Source organism: Lemur catta, chromosome 14, assembly GCF_020740605.2.
Source record: "Lemur catta isolate mLemCat1 chromosome 14, mLemCat1.pri, whole genome shotgun sequence".
Lineage (NCBI taxonomy): Eukaryota > Metazoa > Chordata > Mammalia > Primates > Lemuridae > Lemur > Lemur catta.
Genome location: NC_059141.1, coordinates 26,872,189 through 26,896,560, shown reverse-complemented (window position 1 = coordinate 26,896,560; position 24,372 = coordinate 26,872,189). Strand labels below are relative to the sequence as shown.

The following is a 24,372-nucleotide window of genomic DNA, read 5'->3' as shown; positions in this document are numbered from 1 at the left end:
TCCCAGGCAACCTGGGAAGTTGGGTCTCTGGATACCTGGGGGACAGGGGAAGGGAGAGGGAAGCAAGAGCTCCCCCAAGGATGTGCAGGGTCTCCCTAGAGACTGGCCGTCTTCCTTTCACGTCCCACGTCACCCTCTGTGTCTGAGCAGAGGAGAATGGACGAGCACAGAGAAAAGAAGGTGGAGGAAAGACAGGGAGGGGCACAGGGCAGGGAAGGGAGAATGAAGACAAGGGAAAGAAGATCTTATTCAGGAGAGGGAAGAGTCTCCAGAAGCTCAGGAGAGAGAAGAGGGGATTAAGTGAGGGCACAGTCAGTATTGACAGTACACCATACACCTCTAGTGAATTTGATGCTTAAAATGAGGTCACATATGCCATTTTTAGGGAAGACAAAGTCCTTTCAGGATAACAGTGGAGGGTTAGAGGGAGCAGTTGAGGAGCGGGGCATGGAAGGAAGACTGGCCATCGGCCAGACTGTCCTGGCCAATTCCCCGTGCCCCCTCTGCGTCCTGGGAATCCTTCGAGACAGATTTACGTTACCTCATCCTCAGGGAGGCCTTTGGGTTTGGGCGGGACTTGAGGTTTCTGCAGAGAAGTCGGGGACGGCAGGGTGGAGATGAGCCTTGCTTTGGCTGAAGGCCAGCTGGGCTTGCTGGGAAGCGTCTTGCTGAAGGGTGGAGACTGTCTCTGGCTTGATCGATTGTCTTGAAAGAAACAAACAAAAAAACACAACACAAGCGAGGCTCTGCATTATTCCCTGGGTGGAAGCCATGGAGGTCTAGAAAGTATAAAATCACGGGCATCTCTGTAGACACAGATGATCAATCAGGGCATTCCTTAAAAGAGTAAAGTGAAACGTTAGGCAAAAATTTCAACTGCCCAGAATAACGTCCTCATCAGAAGCATCCTCCCAAAGGAACTCGTATCACCCACGCTGTGGGATGGAGGGCTCAGGCAACATCAAGTCTACCCAGCCGAATCTGTGAGCAGAGCAGAGATTCGAACTGATGCATTTTAGGAAAATCTTGGCATAAGCATAACCTGGTGTATTCCCCATCCTGGGACTGGCCTTTGTATTGCATCATTGGCTTCCTGCTGCCTCCTCCTGTGACAGCCCATGCTCGCCTGCTCGCCCAGTGCAGATGCCCCTGTCTGCCCGGCCCAGACTCCACTCACTCCTGCGGTGCCTGCTCCTGCCCCTGGCCCTCACGTCTTCCTGGTTGTAGGTGTGTGGTTAACTTCACAGTGGCCGCCTCCGTGCACACTTTCTTTCTCTTTCTCTTGGTATAGCTGTGCGCTATGGGCATCCATTGCGCTGTGCCTATAACTCTGTCAGTGTCATTTACAGCTCTTGGAGTTTACTTAGATTTTCTAATGTAATATTTAAGCCCATCAGAAGCAGCAAAACATAGAAGACGGGCTTTAAAGAGTGTGCCCTGAACGAGCTACTTAACCACCCTGAATTTCATTGTCCTGGTCTGTAAAACGGAGCTACCACAGCCTCTTCCTCCCCAGCTTGTTGCAGTGATTGAACAAGGTTGTTTGCCGAGTACAGCAGGCAGCGCGTGGAGCAGAGTGGGGAAGACCAGGCTGCAGGGGCTGAGAGGCCGGCTGGTGTCCCGGCTCCGCCCCAGAGAACCTGGGCTAGGTTAGTTCACTCCTTTGAACTTCTCTTCCTTCCGCTGTCAAGTCCCCCATCACAGGATTATCAGGAGGGTTAAGTAGGCCACCAGGCTCAACTGTAAGATGCAGAGAGTCTGGGAGCCTGTCCATCTTGCCTGTGGCTGAATGCTCAGTGCTATGCTTGTTCTGGCACCTAGTAGGTGCTCAACAGATTAACTGTGGAATGAAGCAAGGAGCAGCACCTGGTGCCCAGTCAGGAGGCAGCTAATGGCAGTGAGTCCTTTATGTGTAGGGAGGCTCTGTACAAACACTAGCATCGCTGTGACCATTATGGACGTACTTTCTCTCCAAGCCTTTAGGGAGCTTAGACACCTGCCAGGACGGGAACACAGACTTCTTGACTGACATTAAAATGCACACTCAGCCCTCAAGATCAGATCTGAGATGTGTCCACTCAACCCACAAGGCTAATTCCAGGCTTAGAGTGTCTCACGTAAAAACCCACAGTCTAGACTCGAGGGCTGTCTGTCGGAGTTGAGGGGAAGAAGGGTGGACACTGGAATCCTTGAAGGTCATTGTAGTTCTGTACGGACTTCTTAAAAGAAATTCCAGAACCTTGAGTTTAGGGAGCCCTGAGAGAAGTGGGGACCAATCTCAGGGGTGATTTCCCATGGGTCTGTAGGAGGTGGGGGTAACCATTAGGGTGTACTCGTTTGATTGATTGACTGATTTTTGCCTGTGTTCAGTGTTTCCGATCTAGGAAAGATTCCTTTTCCCCTGGAATGGGAAAGCTCTCCAGCTTGGGCTCCATTACCTGTTTGTGCCCAGGTCACCTGCTTAGAGGCGGCGAAAGCGGGAGGTGGGGCACCCAGGTCGGGGGGAGGCCTCACCTACATACTCGCCCCTGGCGAAGGGCAGGGCTGGGTGGACCGTCCTGGTCTCCTGCTCAGCGGGGGGCGGCTCGTAGCTGTCGTCGGCGTTCTCCTCGGCGGGCATCACGTACATCTCCGAGTCCGAGTGCTCGTCGGGATTTTCATAGTCGCTGTCCTGCAAATGCAGACACCATGCTCAGCACCCCTGCCTGTGCTGCCCGGTGGCCAGGACAACTCCTGCCTTAGGCTGTCACAGCTGTTCCCCCAGTGCAGTGACCGGGAAGCCAAGGCTTGGAGGGGTTAATGTCACAAGGTGAGTTAATGAGAGGCAAAGCTGGGGTTTGACATCTGCCTTTGAAGTGTATCTGGTCAACCACGCGCTGTCCTGGGGAACATCAGGACTACTGAACCCTAAGGAGGGCTGACACTCTGTCGACAAAAATAACAGTGGGAGATAATAAAACGCATTTTTAAGATAGAAAAAGGACCTAATAAAATAGAATAACGGGTAGGTTTTATATATCGTGCATGCTGATGGTTGAGGCGAGAGTAGGTTTACTGTGGGGAGGGTGAGGGGAGGCGCCGAGGTACCTTGATGTCTCTGAGGAGGTGAGTTGCTTTTTAAAAGCAGGATTGGTAAGCTGCAGGGCCTGGGCTTCAGATGAACTCACTCAATCCTCTTTATTTTTTTTAAATATAAGTTTTATTTAAATCCATATTGAAAATACATTAACATGGCCCCAAGTCCAAATAGCTCAGAAGAATGTGAAGGAGGTGAGGTCTCCTTCCCAGCCTCAGAGGCAAACAGAGTTACTAGCTTGTTGTGCATGTTTTCCAGAGATAGTTCATGTACACACTGTGTATACACGATGTGGACACATGACATATGTCCCATATGTCCCAGGACATATGTGCATCCACTGCCCCCACAAACTGCCACCCTGCACGGCCCCTACGTGACTTTCTAATGAATGGAGGGGGCACCTGCTTTTCGGCCTGTCTCCCTTCACGTGCAATTTGATGGCGGGATTTTATCAAGCAGGCCTGGGGGCTGTAGCAACAAGCCTGGGTTTCATTCTCTGTGCAGTGGGGATCCGCTGAAGTGAAAATAATCATGAGTGGATGTTTACTCAATCCTTATGACAGCTGGTATCTTAATTTTGATTGTTTGACTTTGGGGCAAGTTGTTCCCTCCTCTCCAGGCTGATTTTATTTTGTGCTTTCTAAGTCCCCACTGTGTGCTCTTTTAATCCAGCCAGAGATTTCCTCTCTTTCCTCTGGATGTGGACCAACCAGCTTCTTTCCTTAGCTTCAGAGGAGGTGTGTGTGTGTGTGTGTGTGTGTGTGTGTGTGTGTGTGTGTGTGTGTGTTGTGTGTGTGTGTGTGTGTGTGTGTGTGTGTGTGTGTGTGTGTGTGTGTGTGTGTGTGTGTGTGTGTTAGTTATAGCCAGCAGGGGGTGCAGCTGCAGCGCTTCTGAGGGATCAGCCGCTGCTGGGCCCTGGGAGGAGCTCCATGCTGAGTGATTGGCAGAGAAGTCATCCCTTCCCCTCATTTTTCTTTTCTTTTTCTGCTGTTGGAGAAGGAGGAACTCCTTCGACTCTGACTGTCTGTAAACTCCAGGAAGTGTATGCAGCCTGGAGCTGGACTACGTTGGAGGTCTGAGTCCTAGGTTCTCATTCCACACACCCCTGAGTAATTGAGTGAGGATGGGCAAGCCTCTTTCATTCTCTTGGCCTCAGTTTCCTTATCTGTGAAATGGGTGTGTGCTTGTGTGGAAGACTTCTTGGATCCTTTCCAGATATAAAACTCACATATTGGAACAGGCTAGCATTCTGGATGAAATTGCTATAAGTGAGGAATAATTATTGTTAAGAGAAATTTTTAGGAGGCCTTGTCTGTACAAGGCAGCCCAAAGAGAAGCGGGTAGAGGTGCCCTGCAGACCACAGAGACACTTTGAAGATGTCAATTCTGATACACCACCCAACATCGTCATGGCCAGGTCTCTCACTCGCTCTCACTCGGTGGCCCCAGAGCTCTGCTGATGTTCTCTTGGTCACAGCAAGCACCTTGGTGTTAGAGAGCCTGGTTCTGAGATCTGAGGGCCTGGGTTTGAATTTTGGAACTACAAGTTACTTAAACTTTCCATGCCTTGGTTCCGGTGCCAGGCATGGACTCTTTAGTGGTTGGTTTGTTTAGGGCTCCTGGCCAGGGCTGAGCGGGGACTGGGGAGTTGAGGACAGAGGCATTTGCCAACTGACACAGCAACAGTGAAACATTTCAGCATGTGTTTCGGCCGTGCTGGTGAGTGTGCTGAACACCAGCACCGAGAGCGGGGATGAGGATGCCTGCTCCATAGCTGTGGTGAGGACTAAATGGGGTCATGCGTGTGCTCTTAGCCTGGCATGTGGCGAGAACTGGGCAAGTCGGCCAGTGTGAGGCTACTGGGGCCTTGTCGGTGGGTGGCCTTCCCATGCCTGCCCTCCCCTCCCCTCTGTGATGTGCAGCTGACCACCAGCATGTCCTTCAGAAATAAGCCCTTAAAAAGCCTCCCCTGGGGCCCTGGGGCCCTCCTGGTTTCAGGAGCCAGTACTTACAAAGTCATCCGACCACTGCTCCTCTTCGTCCGCGGGGCTCTCTGAAATGGCACATGGGAGACAGAATGTCCAAGCATGAATCTCAGCTGGCCAGCTGCAGTCTGCCCACAAACAGCCCACACCCGCCTTCCCTACAAGCATGTTCATTTGCTTTCAACTCCTTTTTAAAAAAAATTAACTCTCAAAACGTGAAGAGAAGTCCTACTGGGCAGAGCAATGATTGCCCCTGTCTGTCTTTGTTCAGGGACATTTCTGGGTCCCCCAGTAAGGACCTGCAGTTTGTACTGTCTGGCTTCTAAGGACTTCTTTATTTATTTTTATCAATACATAATAGCTGTACATATTTTTATGGTGCACGTGATAATTTGATACATTCATATAATCAAATCAGGGTAATTGGGATATCCATCCCCTTAAATATTTATCTTTTCTTTCTAAGGACTTCTTTGAATCGATCTGTGGATCATGTAGCGGGAGGAGCACTGAACAGGGAGTCAGATAGACCTAAATTCTCATCCGGTTCTGTTCCCAACTAGTTGGACAGTGTGGGCAAGACCCCTAACATCCTCTGTCTCACTTTACCACCCATAAAATGAGGTGATAATGTCTGTGATTCTGTCTTTGACTTTTTTTGGTTAAAAATAAAATGTACCCAGTGCTTTACTATGTGCCAGGCAATATTATCAGAGCTTTGCCCTCATTTGGCCCTCTCAGAAACCTTGTGAGGAAACTGAGGCCTAGAGCAGATAAGTCAATATCTGTGCCCAAGGCCAGATATTAAACAGCACAGCCGGGAGTGGATCCCTGCAGGTTCACTGCCAAGCGCATGCTCTGAGCCCCAGCACTGTGCTGCCTCTTGTCTCTGAGCTCCAGGGGGACACTCAAGCTGTCCCAGGCTCTGCAGGGAACATAAAAATGGATATGACAGGTCATGGCCCTTAGGTAGCTTATGAGTTTGAAGAATAAACTAGGTCTGAATTATGACAGCCAAGGGGAGTATTTGACCCCTTTTCCTCCAAGCACATTTAGAGTATGAGAAACTCAGTGTCTAGCCCGTCACCTAAACTGACCTTAGAGGTTGAATGGGAATCTCGCTGCTGTGTGGGACCAGCCAGACAGAGGCCCGCGTGGCAGGGCAGCTCCAACGACTGCACCGTCAAGGGCCCCGGCTCCCACCACACGGAGCAGCCGCTGCTGCAGGGGGCCCCGTGGGTGGTTCCTGAGTTCCCCAGAACTGCAACAGAACCTTTTTCATTTTCTGTCATTTCTACCCCCTGCCAGAGCAGACCCCTGACTCTAGAGAGCCACACAGGTGGGTTCCACAGAGCCACCAGTGCAGGAATTGCAGGTGAAACGGGGTCAGGGAGGAGGCCTTGGGTCAGAGTGGCCACATTTTCAGCAACGGCACCAGCAGCCTCTCTTGGGAGAAGCACGACAGGCGCTAAGAAGGAGCCTCACTCTCCAAGCCAAAGAAGGGCCAGACTTTGACATAAAGAGAAAATAATTCTTAATAAATCATTGTTTGGGTCGACTGATGTCAAATTAGACTGTATTGCAATCATGGAGATTTGTCAAGAAACTCCAGAAGAATGGGTGAATGAATCCTCTTCCTAATATGGTTACCTGGCACAGCGGGGAATAAGTTTCTAATACTTTACGTTTGGAGATAATTAAAGATGCACACTTAAGATGGCAAGATGTTTTCGTTTCAACCGTTTAAATAGAAACCTTTATAAAATGCTTTTATGAAACTCACTTTCCTGCCAGGGTAAACTTCATTTGCCGAACCTTTTCTCAAAGTCGGCGCCTACTTTGTGATCAGTTCCTGGGGAAGGTAGTTTCTGTAGCCATCTAACTATTAGTAGCTTCCCTGTCCCCGTTATCTTTCTTCTCCAACTTGTCCATCCTTTTGCTTCTAGTTATTTTATTAAAATAAAGGTTGGATTCTGCCGTTCCTCCCCTCCAGAATCATCAGTGACTTCCTATGGAATAAAGTCGAGGTTCTGTGTCAACATGTCCCAGTGCCTCCCCCGTCTCCCCCCACCCCACCGACCCCTCCTGCTGTCGCAGCCTTCCAGGCTCACTGACAGCAACGCCAGGCAGCTTGCGCCTCCCCTCGTGCGCGTGTGGTGGTTCCCTGCTCTGCTCCTGTGGCTCCCCCAGCCCGTCTGTCTCCCTTTTTCTATGAAAATCCCTGTCATTCTTCCCCCATAAAATCTTCCCCCGTCCCTCTCATCATAATCATTCTTCCTCCGGCCCTTCTTAGAGGCTGGTAGCACCCTGATGTCACCTGCACTTCATTCTGTGCTGTGATTAACTCATTCATGTCTCTCTTTACTGATAGCGAGGCCTATCCAATTTGTCTTTATATCTGGACAGCATGTTGCATTTGTAATCTACGCACTAATAAAAGCATGAACTAATAAATGAGTGAATGGAAATTAGGATAATAACAGTAGATTCCATTTATTGCTCCCTTCCTATGTGCTGGGTGCGAGGCTAAGTGTTATAAAACGGTGTCCTTACGACAGCACTATGTGGTAGGCGTTATTAGTATCCTCTACTATGCAGTTGAGAAAACTGGGCCTAAAAGGGATTGTAAAATCTGTCTGAGGTCGCATAGCCAGTGAGCATGGGGGCTGGATAGGATGGATTGGAGGCCAGGCTGTCTGTGTTGGCTCCTGACGTGAAATCTCATGTGAACTGCCAAGCCCTCTGCTGAGCATTCAGATAAAACCTAGGAGAAACAAGAATGACCCAGCCCGGGCATCTTGGCACACAGAGGCAGAAAAGAGAGAAAAGTGTCCTGTGCTAGAGGTTGTTTGATGGTGCCCCGGCCACCCAGCTACACTCATCTTCTGGTCCCAAGGGCAACTCAGCGTCATAGCCATGAAGTCACAGCCTTACGGGTGATTGCCCTGACTGCAAAGCACGACAGTCCACAGTGCTAGATCCAAAGTGGGGGCTGGTTTTCCAGTATCTCAGGGAGCCTCCCAAAGTGTGCAAGTAGTGATTTTAGACCAGGCGTTCCAGGTTCAAATCTCGTCTCTGCTTGTTACTAGCTGCTTGGCCTTGGACCAATAATTTAATATAGTTTAAAGCTTAATTTCCTTACCTGCAAAACAAGGATAAGATGGTGCCTGCCTTTTACTTTTATGAGAATCAAGTAATATAATACATGCAAAGTGTTTAGCAAAGCCTGGCACACAGTAATGCTTTATTAATGTTGTTGTCACCTTGGGCATTGCAAATATCTCAATCAACCCTCAGAACACCACCAACGCTAATGCAGCCCATGGCAATCACACACTGTGGTTACCACAAAGAAATGGATCCAAGAAAGCCTCTATTGTAATGAGTAAAATTGGGGGAGAGTAAATTCGAGTTTAATATGGGCCCGGTGGTTTCACACTGTGTGTGTGATTGCATGGTCCCTGTCAGGAAGCCGAGATCCTGGGCAGCCTCCGTATCAGCCTTTCCTATGGTGTCGTTTACCGGGTCTGGGGCTAATGCTGCATTTTCTGTGTCATAATTCCACGCCACCCAACAGAGGGACTCCTCCCCTTGCCCGGCCCAGCCTGTGGGCACAGCACCAGGCACTAGGAGCCGCATGAGAATGGCCCCGGTGGCCTGCATCTCAGCATCTGCTCCAGGCCAAGGCACACAGGGGTCTGGGCTTGGGTTCTGGGGTCAGACCGCCCCACTCAGAATCCTGATTCTGCCATTCGCTAGCAGCGTGACCTTAGCCAGATTGCTTCATCTCCGGGCCTCAGTCTCCTCATCACTAAAATGGACGTTATTAATTGCGCTTAGAAGAGTACCTGATGCAGCGTAAGGGCTCAGTGAATATTAGCCATTACAATTGATTTACAGTCTCTGCAGTTCTCAGAACAACATAAGGATGGGTATTCTTATCTCCAGATCAGGAGTCAGAGGCTCAGCAAAATCACAGAACTGTTCTAAGTTCATACAGTGCTTAGGGGGTAAAGCCAGGATTCCAGCCCAGGCTTAGAGGACCCCAAAGTCCAAGGTCTTCTCATCAAGCCACCCTGTGTAATGGGAACAAAGAGCTAGAGATCAGAAGGACAATCTTGTAGGAGACTGAGGACAATCCAGGGCAGTGTAACATTTCCTGATGAGTGTCCCTGCACCTGGGATCATTACCAGGCACTGGGAGAGTTCAGAGAAGGGTGTGCTCAGGGTGAGCTGAGAATCGCATGAGGCTGCGCGCCGGAGGTGGGACCGAATGGGGCTTTGAAGCAACTAGCAGGGTTAGGTGAGAGGATGAAGATGAAGGAGGGCATTCTCCTTCCTCAGCTCAGATAGGGCCTCACACAGCAGCCCCCAAAGCAGGGCTCAGAGGCAGATGCGCACACAATGAACACCCCACTCTGGAAGGGGACAGGAGACTACACTGAGTGCAAAGCCAGACATGCTGCCGGCTAGGGGGACTCCAGCCACAGTGGACCCTGGGGGCTCCAGTGACAAGCTGAGATGGGGAGCTGCAGAGGATGGTGTGAGCAAAGGGGTGAGGGTGCCAGGGGTGAATCCAGCCTTTCAGTTCTGGGTCAGCAGGGACCCGGGCCAGATGCTTGTGGCATCTCGGTGCATCTGACACAGCCTCCGCGGTGGCCTGGATCCTGCTCTGCAGACCACACGCTCTGGGCCCGCCCATCCCTCCCCTTACAGAGCTGGTGGTGGCACGCAGGGAGCACGTGGGAAGACCTCAGTGAGACGCGGAAGGAAGGAGAGAGGGAAGGAGGGCCAGCTGCAGTGGTGAGGACAGATGCAGGGAAGAAACAGAAAGCAGAACCGTGGAGGCTGCAGAGGCGGCAGCGGGGGCGGCTGCGGCAGCGGTGGCCTGTCCCACCCGTGCAGCCCCAAGAGGAGAAAGAGATGTGATTTAGCGTGGGGATCTGAGGACAAGGCCCAGATTCAGGCTGGCTGCGAGGGCCATTTTGAGTCCAAACACTCCACATCTTGGCAGCTCCCTTTGCCTCTGTGTTTGTTCACCGTGTCACAGGATTATTAACAGCGGTGGGTGTACAGACACAGGGGACGAGGTCCTGGCACAGCCATCACTGCCTGTGTGACCAGGTGATGGCACATACTTTGCCTCTCTGGTTATCCCTGACAGGAGGGGCTTGCACTGGGCAATCTTTCAGGACTTTTCCAAGATTCATTCCACTATTCTGAGTTCCATGTGGCAGGACCTGTGTTGATAGCTTTGCCAACGTCACCGGGAGAGTGTGAACCAGGAGAAAAAAAATCAGACAAATGCTGGCTCCACTGAGGACACAGGGCAGGGGCAAAGCAGTGTCATTTCTCACTTCCCCGGTGGACGAAGGGTCGTTATGCGTACCCTGTGCTTCTATGGTAGGCTTTTACCCAGGAGTCCCTGTTCAAGTGCCTTCTCTGCCCTGGAGTCTTTTCCATTTGAGTGACTTCGGCGTCTATCCCCTGTAATCACTCTGCCCTGCTGCCTCTAAGACATCAGTGGCCAGAGGAGAAGTAGACAGTGGACCTGCCGGGGATGTCACAACACCCCTGGATATCGGGCCAAAGTCCAAAGAACAAGGTTTTGTTCAGTTTGGTTCCTCAGGGCTTTTTGGGGTGACCGGTGGGGCTCCTGCAGTGACCCCAGCAGACTCTGGGGCACCATGGCTGGTCTCCCCTTGCCCTGCGTCTGCAGCCAGATCTCAGAATTAAAAATTACAGGAGGCTGTTCAAGTGTGAAAGCTCAGAAACTGGGAAGGAGGTTCTGGTGTGAATGTCAGGGGTTCTGGTGCTTTCAGAATAAGAAATGCCCAAGAAAGTGTAAACTTTACACTTTACTGAGAAAGTGTAAACATCTTAGCCTGGGTTGAGGGGAGGACTAGGAGAATGGGAGCCTGGGCTGGGTTTACTGGCTGCAGTTACCCTGGAGAGGTTACTTAATGTCCCTGAGATGCATTTTTCCTCCTCTGCAAAACTGGAATAGGAATTTCTATTAATGTGTAATGGTGCTAATGGGAAGATTAAATGAGGCATGTCTGCAAAGAGTTTAGCAAACTGCCCAGAACAGAATAAATACCCAACAGGTTTTGGATATTTTCCTTTCCCACAGCAATGCCAGCTGCTTTGGGAAATACACTCTGCTCCGTGCCCATGAGGTCCCCTGCAGGCAATGTTCCCTCCTCCGAGCACAGGCAGGGTGGCTGGGTCTGAACCGAGGGAAGCAGGCTCTGCACCAGCTAGATCTGCATCCCTGGAGGAACCAGGCTCCATTCTTTGTGCAATTCAAGCTTTGTCCTCCTGCACTCTAGGGCAGGGACTACAGTGACTCTTCTACTGACTGCTAGGCAGGCACTGGCCCTTTCCATCCTCTGCCCTCTGAAGGTCAGCATTGCCAAGGTCAGCATGCTCTTGGCTTAGAGGGTTTGGAGGAGCCATTTGCTCCCAGGACTGGAAAGAGGACACAAATCCAGTCTCTAGGGGAAACAGGCGGGTCTATTTCAGGAGCCTTGGGTGGACCGAGTCTCCACGGGCCTCCAGAGAGCACTTGACTGCCCTCCCAGGCTCAGGTCTCCGTGCGCTGGGGTCTCCATTGTCCTCTAAGACTCCCCGGGTTCAGGAGGAGCCCTCAGGGCTGGTTTCTGAGGCCCTGGGCACACAGCTGTGCAGGGACCCAAGGCTCAGGGGAAGCAGCTGGAAATGCTCCTGGGACTGAGGTTGGGGTGGGGAGGGAGCGGGAAGGGAGGGCGCCAACTGCAGGTGGTGACGGCGGTTTTGGACCATTTCCAGGGATTGAGGGTAAGAGCAGGGGAGACTGGGCAAGGCCCTACTGTTCTGGCAACCAATAGGAAACATTTTGGAGATCCCGAAACATAAGTGGATTCAGGGGATCTACTTGTCTTTCAGTTCAGGAGAAGCAATAAGGTCAAAGGTGGTGGTTTATAGCAAGGTTTCCCAAATTTAACACATTGACTGCCACACTAGGAAAAAAAACTTTTTTCCTTGGGGCCACGGTGTTTTATTACAAAAATAAAAAAAAAATTGAAAACAAAATGATCCTTTCTAATTTAATGGAAAATTTGTTATTTTTTATTGTTTTCTGTGTGTGAGTTATATGCAACTTGAAAAATAGTTCAAGTGGCTCCCAAGGTGAAGAGACGTGTGAATATACTTCATGAGGCCCTGGGCTCAAAACTAGGGTGAGTTAAATACAACTCACATGGCAGTTAATGTGTTCATATACATTCAAATCCCCTGGAGATCTTGCTAAAATACAAATTCTGATCCAGTAGTTGTGGGGTGAGGCAGAGATTCTGCATTTGTAACAAGCTCCCAGGTGGTGCCAAAGCTGCCAGGCTGGGAATCACACTTTGTGTAGCAAAGGCTTAGAAGACCCAGCTGGACCACATTTCTGTGTTCTGGGAGAGATTAAGCACAACTGTATTGATATCAAGATTATTTGGAGGGTTTCAGGGAAGAGAGCAGGTGTCTGAGGTCAACAAAGAGAACAATTCCAAGCCTCAGGAAGATTGGAGAATGCAAATTGCTAAGGTCAGGGAATGTTAGGAGAGGCTCGCTTCATTGCTTCACCACTGGGCCCTGGGCTCCAAAGATCTGCGCTTCTGCAGGAGTAGAGAGTATTAGCATTGGAGGGGACATGACAGATCTTCTGATTCAATCCTCACATAATACAGATAAGGAGAAAGAGACATCCAAGGTTACACAGCCATTTAGTGGCTTGACATTAAAGGACCTTGTTTGCAGGCTCAGTGGTTTGCAATTCCTCTTGTTGGTGATATAGAGTCACAAAAAGATTTAAAGAGAATTTTGTTTCAGAGAAATTCTCTAGTGGGGGTTGAAAGGGCCACATTCAGTTAGGAATCAAAGAGAATTAGAACAAATCTGAGCAAGAGATGATGAGAGCCTGTGCCTACTTCCCCATCACACTGAATTGTAATTGCTTTCAATGACATCTATCTTCCCTTCCAGACTATAAATTCTGTGAGTGTGGAGTCCATATCTAACTTGTTTAGCACTGTATTTCCAACTAAGACCTTGTGTGCACCTGGCACATGGAAGAAGTTTAATATGTGTTTGGTAATAGATAGGTAGAGAGATGGATGAATGGATGGATGCAGTACTAGATCTCCTCGGTAGTGGAATGTCTAATACAGGTGGTCATTCTTGAAATTAGGGTAGGCAACTTTTGTTTTCAAATGAGTAAACATACTTCCCTTTCCATGAATATGCATATAAATGTGAATAATAAATCAGTCAACAATCAGTTAAGGTATCTTAGAAATACTCTTACCTGAAGCATAGTCCCTTCGAGGAACACTTGGAGGAGCTTTGACTTTTAGCCTGTAAGTAAGAACCATTAGACAAAGGGTCAGTGGGCAGGACAGTTGTTGTCAAGGCCCATGACATAAGCTGATATGGAGAAAACAGACAGACAACTAATGAATAATGACTTCTTTCGGGCCCATTACCTTGACAGATTTAATGTATGGCAAATGTAGTGAAGCCATTAGTCCGAGGTTTCCCCTCTGTCCCTGTGTCCCCAGTGCACAATGTGGCTACGACTTGGCAACGGTGAAGGTGGGTGGTGAAGGGCTCACAGAGGCCAGAGTACTAGTTTGCACTGAGTGCAGAGTTTCAAGGAAGATAAGAGTCGATCAGTAGGTAGGAAGGTAAGAGCAGATGAACAATATGTTAATGGCTTACAAATGCTATAAATAACAGGACAAATATTAACTATAATAAACGTTTTAGTTGTAGGTCAGGATAAAATCACTTTTGCACCACTTTACAAAATGTCAAATAACTGAACAGTGAGTGTCTCAAGATTGGGGGTTGTGATATTTAGCTAATTTAGAATTCAAACGGTTTCAAGCACTCTCAAAACCACTTTAGTATCTTTATGCACATATGAAATGTACTGAATATTCACAGTCCTTCTCCACTCATTAAAATAAGAAAATTTAAATTACATTTTTAAAAAGTATCCCAAATTTCAGCCATTTTATGAATTCTAACCATACCTCCCTTTCTATTATTTGAAATGAGTAAAGTGTATATAGTAAATTATTATTTTTAATAATAATTGCCCATTTTAATTAAGAATGATTTGCTTAATGAAATTTAAAATATCTATAAATAAAACATATCCAGTAGCCTTTATTTACTAAAATAGCATATCCTTTTATAAAAGCAGTATATAGGGTAACCATTATATACAAAATATTCATTTCTTGAAAAAAAAGCAGCACAGAAATTCATGTTTGATTAAAAAACACACACACGAAGAACTTATAAACCAGTATTGTAATTTTGTAAGAATAATATATTTGCATAGAAATTCTATTTTTTCTCCAATAGGCTGTCAATATTATTTCATTCAATTCTTAATCGTAGCCAGCAGGTGTGCCAGGAATATCCTTTCCTATGATAAGGTACAGAGACAGAGATTGTCCAAGGTGTTGTAGGGAAGAAAAACAAAATCAAAACTGGTCTAGTGCCCAGGTCAGGTTGTAGAACAGTAAAAGTTCAAAAAACAAAAACCATTATCTGCTATCATTTCATAAAAGAAAACAAAGGATATTTTGACATCCCCAAATCACATCAGTATAGAGGACAAACTCATGAAAGGACTGTTGGCCACTGAGCACAGGCCAGGAATACAAGGTGTGGTTTGAACTTTACTTAGTAGCTGGCAGCTGCACACCAACCCCCAACACTTCAAGGTCCTTATTTTCTCCTGCGGCCATAGACCGGTGCAAACTCTGTCACGGTCTTGTGTTCGGGAACCAGTGTGTTTGACTGTGTGCTTCCTCCTTTCATGGTAGCACCTGTTGCCTGGCTTCAAGCGAGAGTGTAACTGCGAGTCACTTTGAGCTGAAGGGCCCATGACTTCACCCAGGGTAATGACTAATCATGGCCATATTTTCCAGGCTGAGAAGATACATGTTTGTCAAGTAAAAGTGCTTTCATCCTGTTCTGAAGGTATAGAGAAATGAACATTTATATACTATTTTTGGCACAAAATTTTGGGAGAAAAATTTGATGATAGCAATCGAAATTTAAGAGCACAACTCCTTCCATGCAGAAATTTCATTTCAGAAATTTAGTTTACTGGTACACTCAAGGTCTGAAAAGGATATTTATTGAAGTATTGTTTGTGACAGTGATGCTGAAAGAAATGGCTGGAGAATTTTGATTGATATTATCAAATTGGCCTGCAAAAATGTTGTGCCAGTATAAATTCACATCCCTCACCTTAAAAACTGTCCACCAAAATGTAGCTAATTGAATTATAATACATTTATAGTATACTACTAATCAGCTATTGAAAAGAGAATATGGTTTATTTTTACATACTAACAAAGAAAGATGTCTATGATATAGCATTAAGTAAAAGCAGCAAAATAAGCTGGTAGAATGCTGTATGTGGTATAGTGCCAAGCCTTTACTGAACTCACTCATGACATTGTCTGTTTCTGGAAATGGGTTAACATAGGGATATGAAAAGTGGGAGACTTTGACTTCCTATAATTCTGAATTCTTGATTTTTTTTCCTGTATTACTTGCATTAAAAAAAAAAACTTAACAGAATACCATTTCTCCTTTTCTCATGACTTAGATTTTGAGTGGCAAATGCAGGTATGTATAATTTCTATTTTCTTAAAAAAAAGCTTAAGAGTTTTTAGTGTACAAGAAGTTTTGGGATTCTAGCTTTCCCTTTCTAAGTGCCAATTGTGAAAACACCATTTTAAGGCAATAATTGAAAAAGCAGAAGTCAAAATATAGAAAACCGACATGGCATCCTACAGAAGCCTGGCTGTATTTTGTAACTTCTCATTTGGATTTCCCTAAGCATGTCCTGGCTATAGAACTGGTTTTCCTGCTTTGACATTTGCTAGGTACCTTGAGTGGGCATAGCTCACCTTTCCTGCAATAAGAAGGAAAATCAAACTTCCCTGAGTGCCACCTTACTCACTTACCATATTTCCAGAATGTGGACCGAACCACCATGGATTCTAGCCAATGGTAAGAAAGGGCTACATGTGAATAAGATTGCAACTCCTCACTTGGGTAACAGAGAAATTTGGTTTGTTCAACATAGCACTGGCTGACTTATCTCATAGAACTAAATTTTTAAATACAGTCTAGCTTACTTTTTGATTTTGTTCATTATTCCACCTTCATTGTTCTTAATATCATGGACCATCTTCTGAAGCTGCCTGTAAGAAACGAAAGTAAACATAAAATATTACTAACTAGGCTGATTTTTAAAAATAAAGTCTTCTACTCTTTTTGAATACAAAAAGGAGGAAAAAAACAACCCTACGACAAAACTTCCAAATAGCATGAATTATATCGTATTTAATTAAGTTGACCATCTGCTACTTTAGCAGAAGAAAAGCATGACTGTTTCCATAAGGAATGGAGTCACTGGGCCATGTCCCCACCCATTGGGATGTCTAGACCAGTGTCAGGCTGTGAAGAAAGGAATTCTGATTCTAGATCTGTCTGTTCCGAGGAGACAAGAGAGGCAAAAGCCCTCTGATGTTGTCACAAGCCTCACCGTTCAGTGCTTATTATCATTTATTAATATTACCTATCCACCTTGCAAGGATGGGTGCTACCCTGTGGACACAATACAGTCTGCATTCAGGCCCAAGATGTTTTCTAAACTTTACTAGGTACAATCTAAAAAAACTGTCATTTAAAAGTTATACATACCCAGAAGCCATAAAGAAAATGACTAAATCTGACTGAATATTTGAAACATTTGTAGAACAAAAAGTAATATGTACAAAATCAAAAGATAAATGACATGCTGGAAGCAATATTTGCAGTACATAATAATAAGGACTACATAGCTTGATTTACAAAGAAATCTTACAACTCAGTAAGAAAAAGAGGAACAATTCAACAGAAAAATGAGCAAAAGATGCGGACATATAGCTAATAGAAAACAAATACAAACCGCCAACAGACCAATGGACGATATTTAACAAATCTAACTCAAGACAACAATTAGATACTATGTTCTGGCTATCTGGCTGGCAAAACGTAACCAGTGTGATATTACTCAGTGTTGGGAAGGTAAATTGTTACAATCAATATGTGTCAAAATTTAAAACGTCCATGACTTTTGACCCAGTAATTCCACTACTAGAATTTGCCTTGTAAACGTGGTCACAATACTATATACCATTCTATACACATAAGCATGTTTTATTACAGCATTATGTGTAAGCACTCTAATCTTCCAGGCTCTGCTTCCCCTCCACAAGAACCCTGAAAACCTAAATGTCCATCAATCATTAAAAGGGAACTAGTTAAATAAATGTTGATAAAGCCATACAGTGGAATGTCACAGACCCTTAAAAAAAAAAACAAACAAGAAATATATATCTATTGCTGCCTGGTGCTTCTACTTTCTAAAAATGGGACTTATATTTACAATGAAGATTTTTTTATGTTATTTGAATTTTCACGGCATGTGCATATATCACTTTTATTACCTATATTTACACATACATAGAGAAAAATGTTAACATGGTGTGAGTATAGAGCCATGTTATGTTTTCTTCATAGGTAATTTTCTGACACACACACACATATATATATAAATAAAATAAAATTTCATGTGGTTCTTCCCTGAAAGAGTAGGATGTTTGAATTTACCTTTCAGGCAAGCCTTTCTTTTGTTTTGAGAAAACTATTTGATTGGACCCTTTAGTTAGTGAAATGTACAGCCTGTACACAGCCATTGTTCTTGGAGGAAGCTGTGATTTCCCCACGAAGCCAAATGCAGATTTCTCTGACTCTGGGAGGGAGGCCTTCTGTTAGGTTACATGAAGAATGCGGCACAATTAAACTTCACATAGGTCTATGAGCCCTGTGGGGGGATCTGGGAGAAATATTCCCTTGGCCCTCTATGGATTTAGAGTGCTCATGCTGACAAAGAGAGAGAGAGAGAGAGAGAGAGAGGGAGAGAGAGAGAGAGAGAGAGAGAGAGAGAGAGAGAGAGAGAGAGAGAGAGAGAGAGAGAGAGAAAGGGAGGTTGAAACGGATTGATTGGGAGGATGCAGTAATTTCAAATTGAGAGCAGAGGGCAATTCTTGTTGTAAGCTGACTGCAACTGGAGTACCTTTAGCCTAAGTTAATGCTTAACGAGGTTGTAGGGCAAAATGAGCCAGCAGTAAAGATTCTTATCAGAAGTTTGTCAAGAGTGGGGCACAGGCAGAGTAATAGGGAACCAGGGGCTGACATGTATAAGTGACTTTGCTGTGGATGTAAATAGACAGATGTAAATTGTTGCAAAAGAGTTGGATACAATTTTGTCATTTGCTCAACTTGGCATTTGATGCTTCTTGGCATTTCCTAATTACTTTTTATTGCAGATTATTATAATTATACTGTGTAATTATATAATTATAGTAAATTGCTGAAGTGTTTCATAAACTATATTTTTATTAATACATAATAGTTGTACATATTTATGGGGTCCATGGGATGTTTTGATGCAAGCATACAATGTGTAATGATCAAATCAGGGTAATTGAGATACCCATCGCCTCAAATATTTACCATATCTTTGTGTTGGGCACATTCCAAATCTTCTAGCTATTTTGAAATATACAATAAATTATTGTGAACTATAGTCATCCTAGATAAACTGTACTTTTTATGTTTCAAAATTTTCTTTACTCTATGCATCTCCTTCACACAAATCCCGATGTCTGCAGACTGCTCAGTTACAGCTACCAAACTTCTGTGACCTGGGAAGACACAATGACCCCCAAACCAAGAGATATGGTGATGCTCTTAGCTCATTGTCTGAGCTCATCACACACTGTGTGATGCACAGCTTTGCTGCTCCCTAATATCGCACACTTTATTTGGGAGCACTTTTCCCCCTCTATTGCAACTTAGCATATGCAATAGCAAAGGAGCGTATGACTATTCTGCTCCAGGACAGGTTGCTCTTGATTTAAACACCAGTGTGTTTATTGAGGTGAATTGTGTGTAGGTAAAAACAGATAAGGAATAAAACAGCTTCCCTTTGATTATCTCTTTCAGAGATATCCTTCCATGGTGAGGGGAAGGATAATCTAATATAGGCTTTAAAAATATATTAAGATGTAATTTTCAAGCAGTATGTCATTTGGGCATTTAAAAATGGTGAGTGGGTCACAGAAATAGGTATACTAATTATCACTTGTATAAGCCAAAGCAAATTTATACTCTCTTGTTTGTTTGTTTTTCATTTTTAAGCTTTCGATTTAAGTCAATGAACTTAGTTATTTAACAGTACACGGTAGTAGCATGACCTGGGTTGAGCCTGGACCTCAAGAGATTAAAATCCCATGATGTGCTCAGAGTAGAAAAATCATCATTTGGAAGCTACCAGCAGACTTTTTGCCTTCAAAGAAGGGGCTTATTTTAGAATCTGGTAGAACTAAAGGGCTACGGGACCACAGAGAGCTGGGCCCCACCCCTGAGTTTCTGATCGGGTAGGTCTGTGGTAGAGTCATAGAATTGACATTGCTTATTTATTTATTTATTACGATAGATTTAGGGGGTACAAGTGTTTTTGTTACATGGATGCATGCATTGTATAATGCTGAGATCAGGGCTTTTAGTGTACCCATCACCAGAAGAGTGTACATTGTACCCAATAGGTAGTTTTTATCCTTCACTTCCCTTTCACCCTCCCCCCTTCTTAGTTTTTAATGTCCACTGCATCACTTTATGACCATATATACCAGTCATTTAGCTCCCACTTATAAGTGAGAATATATGGTATTTGTTTTTCAATTCCTGAAATACTTCACTTAGTTCCATCCAAGGTGCTGCAAAATAAATCATTTCATTCTTTTTTATGGCTGAGTAGTACTCCATGGTGTGTGTGGGTGTGTGTGTGTGTGTGTGTGTGTGTCCACTCATCTGTTGATGGGCACTTTGGTTGATTCCATACCTTTGCAATTGTGAATTGTGCTGCAATAAACATTTGAGTTCAGGTGTCTTTTTGATAAAATGACTGGCTATACAGCTCTTAATTTTATAACTTTATTTTTGATTAAAAATGTGATACATGCTAAGTGAAAGAAATCAATCTGAAAAGGCTACATACTGTATGATTCCAACGATATGATATCCTGGCAAAGGCAAAAGTAGGTAGACCACAGAGATTTTTAGGGCAGTGGTACTGTTCTGTATGATACTGTAATGGTGGATACCTATAATAAATGGTCATTGTATCAAAATTTGGAAACAATACTAAAAATATTACTCTTCATTCCAACCTGCACTATTAAACATGTAACTGAACAGCCTTTCAATTTTTTACTACCCATGCTTAAGATGTATACATTTTATACTGTTAAGATCACCCTTGACATTTTGTAATCTGCATTTTCCACATCTTGAACATTTTCATAAGGAAGCGCCATCCTTAGGCTTTATCCACATCTTTTTTCCCTCTGCACACTGAGGGGCTTGTAAATAGCTGAAACCTTGATCCAGGTAGGTGTGACAGGCAGCAGCGAAATAGCAGGATCCTTCAGCTTGAGGGAGGGGGAGAGAAGACAGAGCAGACCTGGAGAAGCAAGTGCCCTGTGGAGTCAGTGCTGGATGCCTGGGGGCAGGGAGGGAGGGGACAATCTCAAGTTCCCTCCTGTGCCTTCAAATCCAGTCCCTTTCCAGATCATTCTCTGAAACAGTGTTTTCTAGACTATAGTCTAAAGATTATCTATATCTGCCTATTAAAAACACAGATTGCAGAGCCCTAAGCCATACCAATGGAACACAGATTCTATGTGGGGCCCAGCAATCTGCATTTCAACAAACTTCCTACGACTGGAGACTCTTATGCACACCAAAGGTTAAGAACCATTTAAAAAGGATTAGGACAGGTTTACCTCCTTCTAGGCCAGGCTTAATTGCAAAGAGCAAAAGAGAAAACTTTCCAACCTCCAGAGTATCTTCCCACCTGTCCACTATTGCCTGAAATCTCCTTAACAACAAACCTTGCTACTTACTCTATTACTGGGAGGCCACAGGCTTACCCAGACACTCTCCCCAGGAAAGGAAACACACTGGCCAACAGGAGTTTCAGTCAATGGTGTGATGTCTGTTTTCAGCCGGAGAACCGAGCAAAAGGAATCAGCTGTGGCTGCTGATGACCAGGTGTTCACCTTCACCTGGGCTCCGAGCAGCACAAGTCAGGCACAGAGATGCTTCTTCTCTGGCTGCCTTTGGTTCCCAGGCAGCCTGGCGCCCGAGCAGGTACTCAACCCCAGGACCTAAAGGCATATAGCCCAGCCTTCTTCAATGACTATTTTCTGAGTTGACATTAAGACTTTACATCAATGTGTAGTCTTTATTACATCTTCTTCCTGGAAGAAAACTTAGGCTGGAGAGGTGGTCTTGACTTAGGCTGCACATTAGAATCACTTGGGGAACTTTTAATAATCCTGATACCCAGGCCTCACCTTAGACCATTTAAACCAGAATGATTGGCTCTCGGGTGAGTCCAGTGTGCAGCCACGGTTGAGAACCGCTGGCAGTGTTATCAGGATAGGAGGTCTTGATATCTACCCTAGGGAAGATCCTCTGGCCAAGAGAGCATAAGGATCCACAGATGCTCACAGTCCTTCAGAAAGGTATCCGCAGGCTGAGAACAGCCCCAGGAATGTAGGGAGACAGAACAAGCCCAGGCAGGAAGGGGCTGACGGACACTGAGCTCTGCTGGGGCCAAGGTGGGATACGGAAGGCAGCCGCACAGCTGTTTCTGGCCAGAAAACATATATTTTGGCCAGATCACTAGAGTTGTCCCAGAAAATTCATATTTTACCAAATACTTTTCAAATGCTTTTTATTAAATACAGGTGATGATTTAACAGATGGTATCATCTGCAAGAAGTATATTTTTTAAAGTTTAGTAGAAAAAAATAAGAGGATCAGAAAGCATCTTGCATTCCTTTAGCTCCTTAGCACACTCACAGAGGACCATGAAAAGGCAGGTTTTAGTGTACTTTTTCACTTCTTTCTTTCCCCAAAAGGCGGAATGTAAAGCAATTCTAATCAAAGAAAATCCATGCTTAATCTGGATTTAGGAATGGATTAAAGAGGGTCTCAAATGAAAGTGACTCTTTGTAAACAAGCAGAGCAGGTAAATCTTTCCTTCTTCACCCCCACATCTTAACCCCAGGTCCCGTTCTTGAGTTTCCTCCTTTCAGTAGCCATAGGTCCTCAGAAGGACCCCTCTGAGCCAGGAACTAAGCCTAAGCTCTCCCCTTTACACCAGGAAAATGTAGCAGCTGGCAGCGTGGCCCTCCAACCCATGCTATGAGGGTTTGTTAGGGCCTTTTTCAGCTGTTCCTAAAACCCAGATTTCATCAGACCAACCCCTCCTCAAGGATCTGCAGTAGCTCCCCAGTGTCTACTGAACCAAGCCTGAGTGTTTAAATCTTGGGTGAGTTATCCAGTCTCACCCTGAGCTCCTGCAAGAACCCCTGGAGGTTGCTGGCTCAGTCCTTTGATTTGTCTACATATACTTAGGCATCCTTAGAACGTCTGTGCTGATCATAATCAGCTGGGTATCTCCAACCTATGTTTCTAAGATCAATTTGGAGTAGAAATCTCTCTAATGTTTTCCTTGGTGTCCATATAAGCAAAGAATACAACTATTAACTACTTTATACTATAAGTAGATTTTAAGATTATTTAAATTTAAATTTTAGATAAATTTAAATACATTTACATTTTTAAAAGTTTAATGAATATCACTAGGTTTGCTGATTCTTTAGCTCAGCAGTCCCCAACCTTTTTGGCACCAGGGACTGTTTTCATGGAAGACAATTTTTCCATGACCCTGGGTGGGGATGGTTTCAGGATGATTCAAGCACATTACATTTATTGTGCACTTTATTTCTATTATTATTACATTGTAATATATAATGAAATAATTATACAATTCACCATAGGTTGGGGACCCCTGCTTTAGCTGACTTCCTCTTTTTTCAGGTATTTAAGTTATTTAATATTATTGACTCTGGACCTCTTTTTAAAATGCTACTCATCATTTTTTTTATATAGCATTTTAAAATTTTTGGTATTATAATTTAATAAAAGTATAGTATAGAAAATCTAAAACTGACAATAGGAAAAAGAAAAAGAAGAAAACAGAGCTTATAATCTGGTGTCTTTGGATCTTCAGGCTTGATACTTCTGAGCTGTCTTTGACCCCTTTCTCTCTCTGAGTCTTCACCTCCCATCACCAGTCATGTCCAAACAGTGAGGGACAGCAGCCAGGTATCGGGCACAGTAAGTGCAAAGGCTCAGAGGTGAAATCGTCTAGGATGTTTGGGGTCTACTGAGAAGCTGAGAATGGCAGACAGATCATGATATTAAACTGTAAGGGAGAGCCCTTAAAATCAATAATTTGAGATAAATAATATTTAATATAGAATAAAACAAAAAAAGTCTTTGTTTTATTCTGCAAATGTTCAGCGAGTGCACATTGAGCAAGGCAGGATATAGAGCTGAACTGAACACAAATCCTGCCCTCTTGGTAGTGCAGGAAAGAGGTCCCCTCCCCTCCACCACTGTCCTACATGACAAAAACCTTCTGGCCTGTGAGAAGGCAGAGGACAGATACAGACAGACTGAAGGATTCTCTGAGTCATACAAAATACTTTCTGGGTAATTTCTGTCTTAAAACTGAAGTCTTTCCCACCATCCTAGTATTTTGAAACAGAAAGCCGCTTTTTCGGTGACTGCAGCAGAGCTCCTATGACAGCTTCCCTCCTTCCCTCTTTCCAAAGCCTGATCCAGTCCTGGCCCCGACTGCCTCATGCCCACTTCCTCCAGCCTGGTCTTCCTGTGACATTATGGGTGTTATATTTAGATTTGCAAATTCAGCACCCAAGGCCGCTTCCTTCTGGAAAGCAAGCCCACAGTGGAGCTGGGACGGAAGCTTTGACAGTCCCTTCCGTGCTCTGACAACCTGAGTAAGACCCCCAAGGTTGAGTGAGTGCCCCCCTCCCTGGTTTCACAGACACAGGTACTGAGGCCCGAAGAGATCGCGATGCTTGTCTCAGATTACACAGCTTTGAAATCCAAACTCCTAATTTTGCCTGTAATTAAGGTAGTCACAGAAATTTGGAAGTGAGAGAGACTTAAAATTCTGGGTCAACCTCCCCTTGTACCGAGGGAGGAGATTAAATTCCAGGGAAATTTTGCGATTGCCGTAACGTTAATGTCGTTGAGGCC

At 45.0% G+C, this 24,372-nt stretch overlaps 1 protein-coding gene across 2 annotated transcripts in view; it reads right to left on the bottom strand.

Moving 5' to 3' along the window:
- Window positions 1-24,372, bottom strand: part of BLNK (B cell linker) — a 63,503-nt gene that overhangs the window by 26,478 nt on the left and 12,653 nt on the right. Inside the window, exons 1-7 of one of the 2 annotated variants that reach the window (XM_045567950.1) lie at window positions 22,924-22,968; window positions 18,231-18,235; window positions 16,260-16,325; window positions 13,397-13,446; window positions 5,092-5,132; window positions 2,515-2,671; window positions 542-705 (exon numbers count right to left, since the gene is read on the bottom strand). In XM_045567950.1, the coding sequence (XP_045423906.1) occupies window positions 542-705; window positions 2,515-2,671; window positions 5,092-5,132; window positions 13,397-13,446; window positions 16,260-16,325; window positions 18,231-18,235; window positions 22,924-22,968 (528 nt within the window). Of the gene's footprint in view, window positions 1-541; window positions 706-2,514; window positions 2,672-5,091; window positions 5,133-13,396; window positions 13,447-16,259; window positions 16,326-18,230; window positions 18,236-22,923; window positions 22,969-24,372 lie in introns of those variants that run through there. The other variant, XM_045567949.1, reaches the window with a different exon arrangement.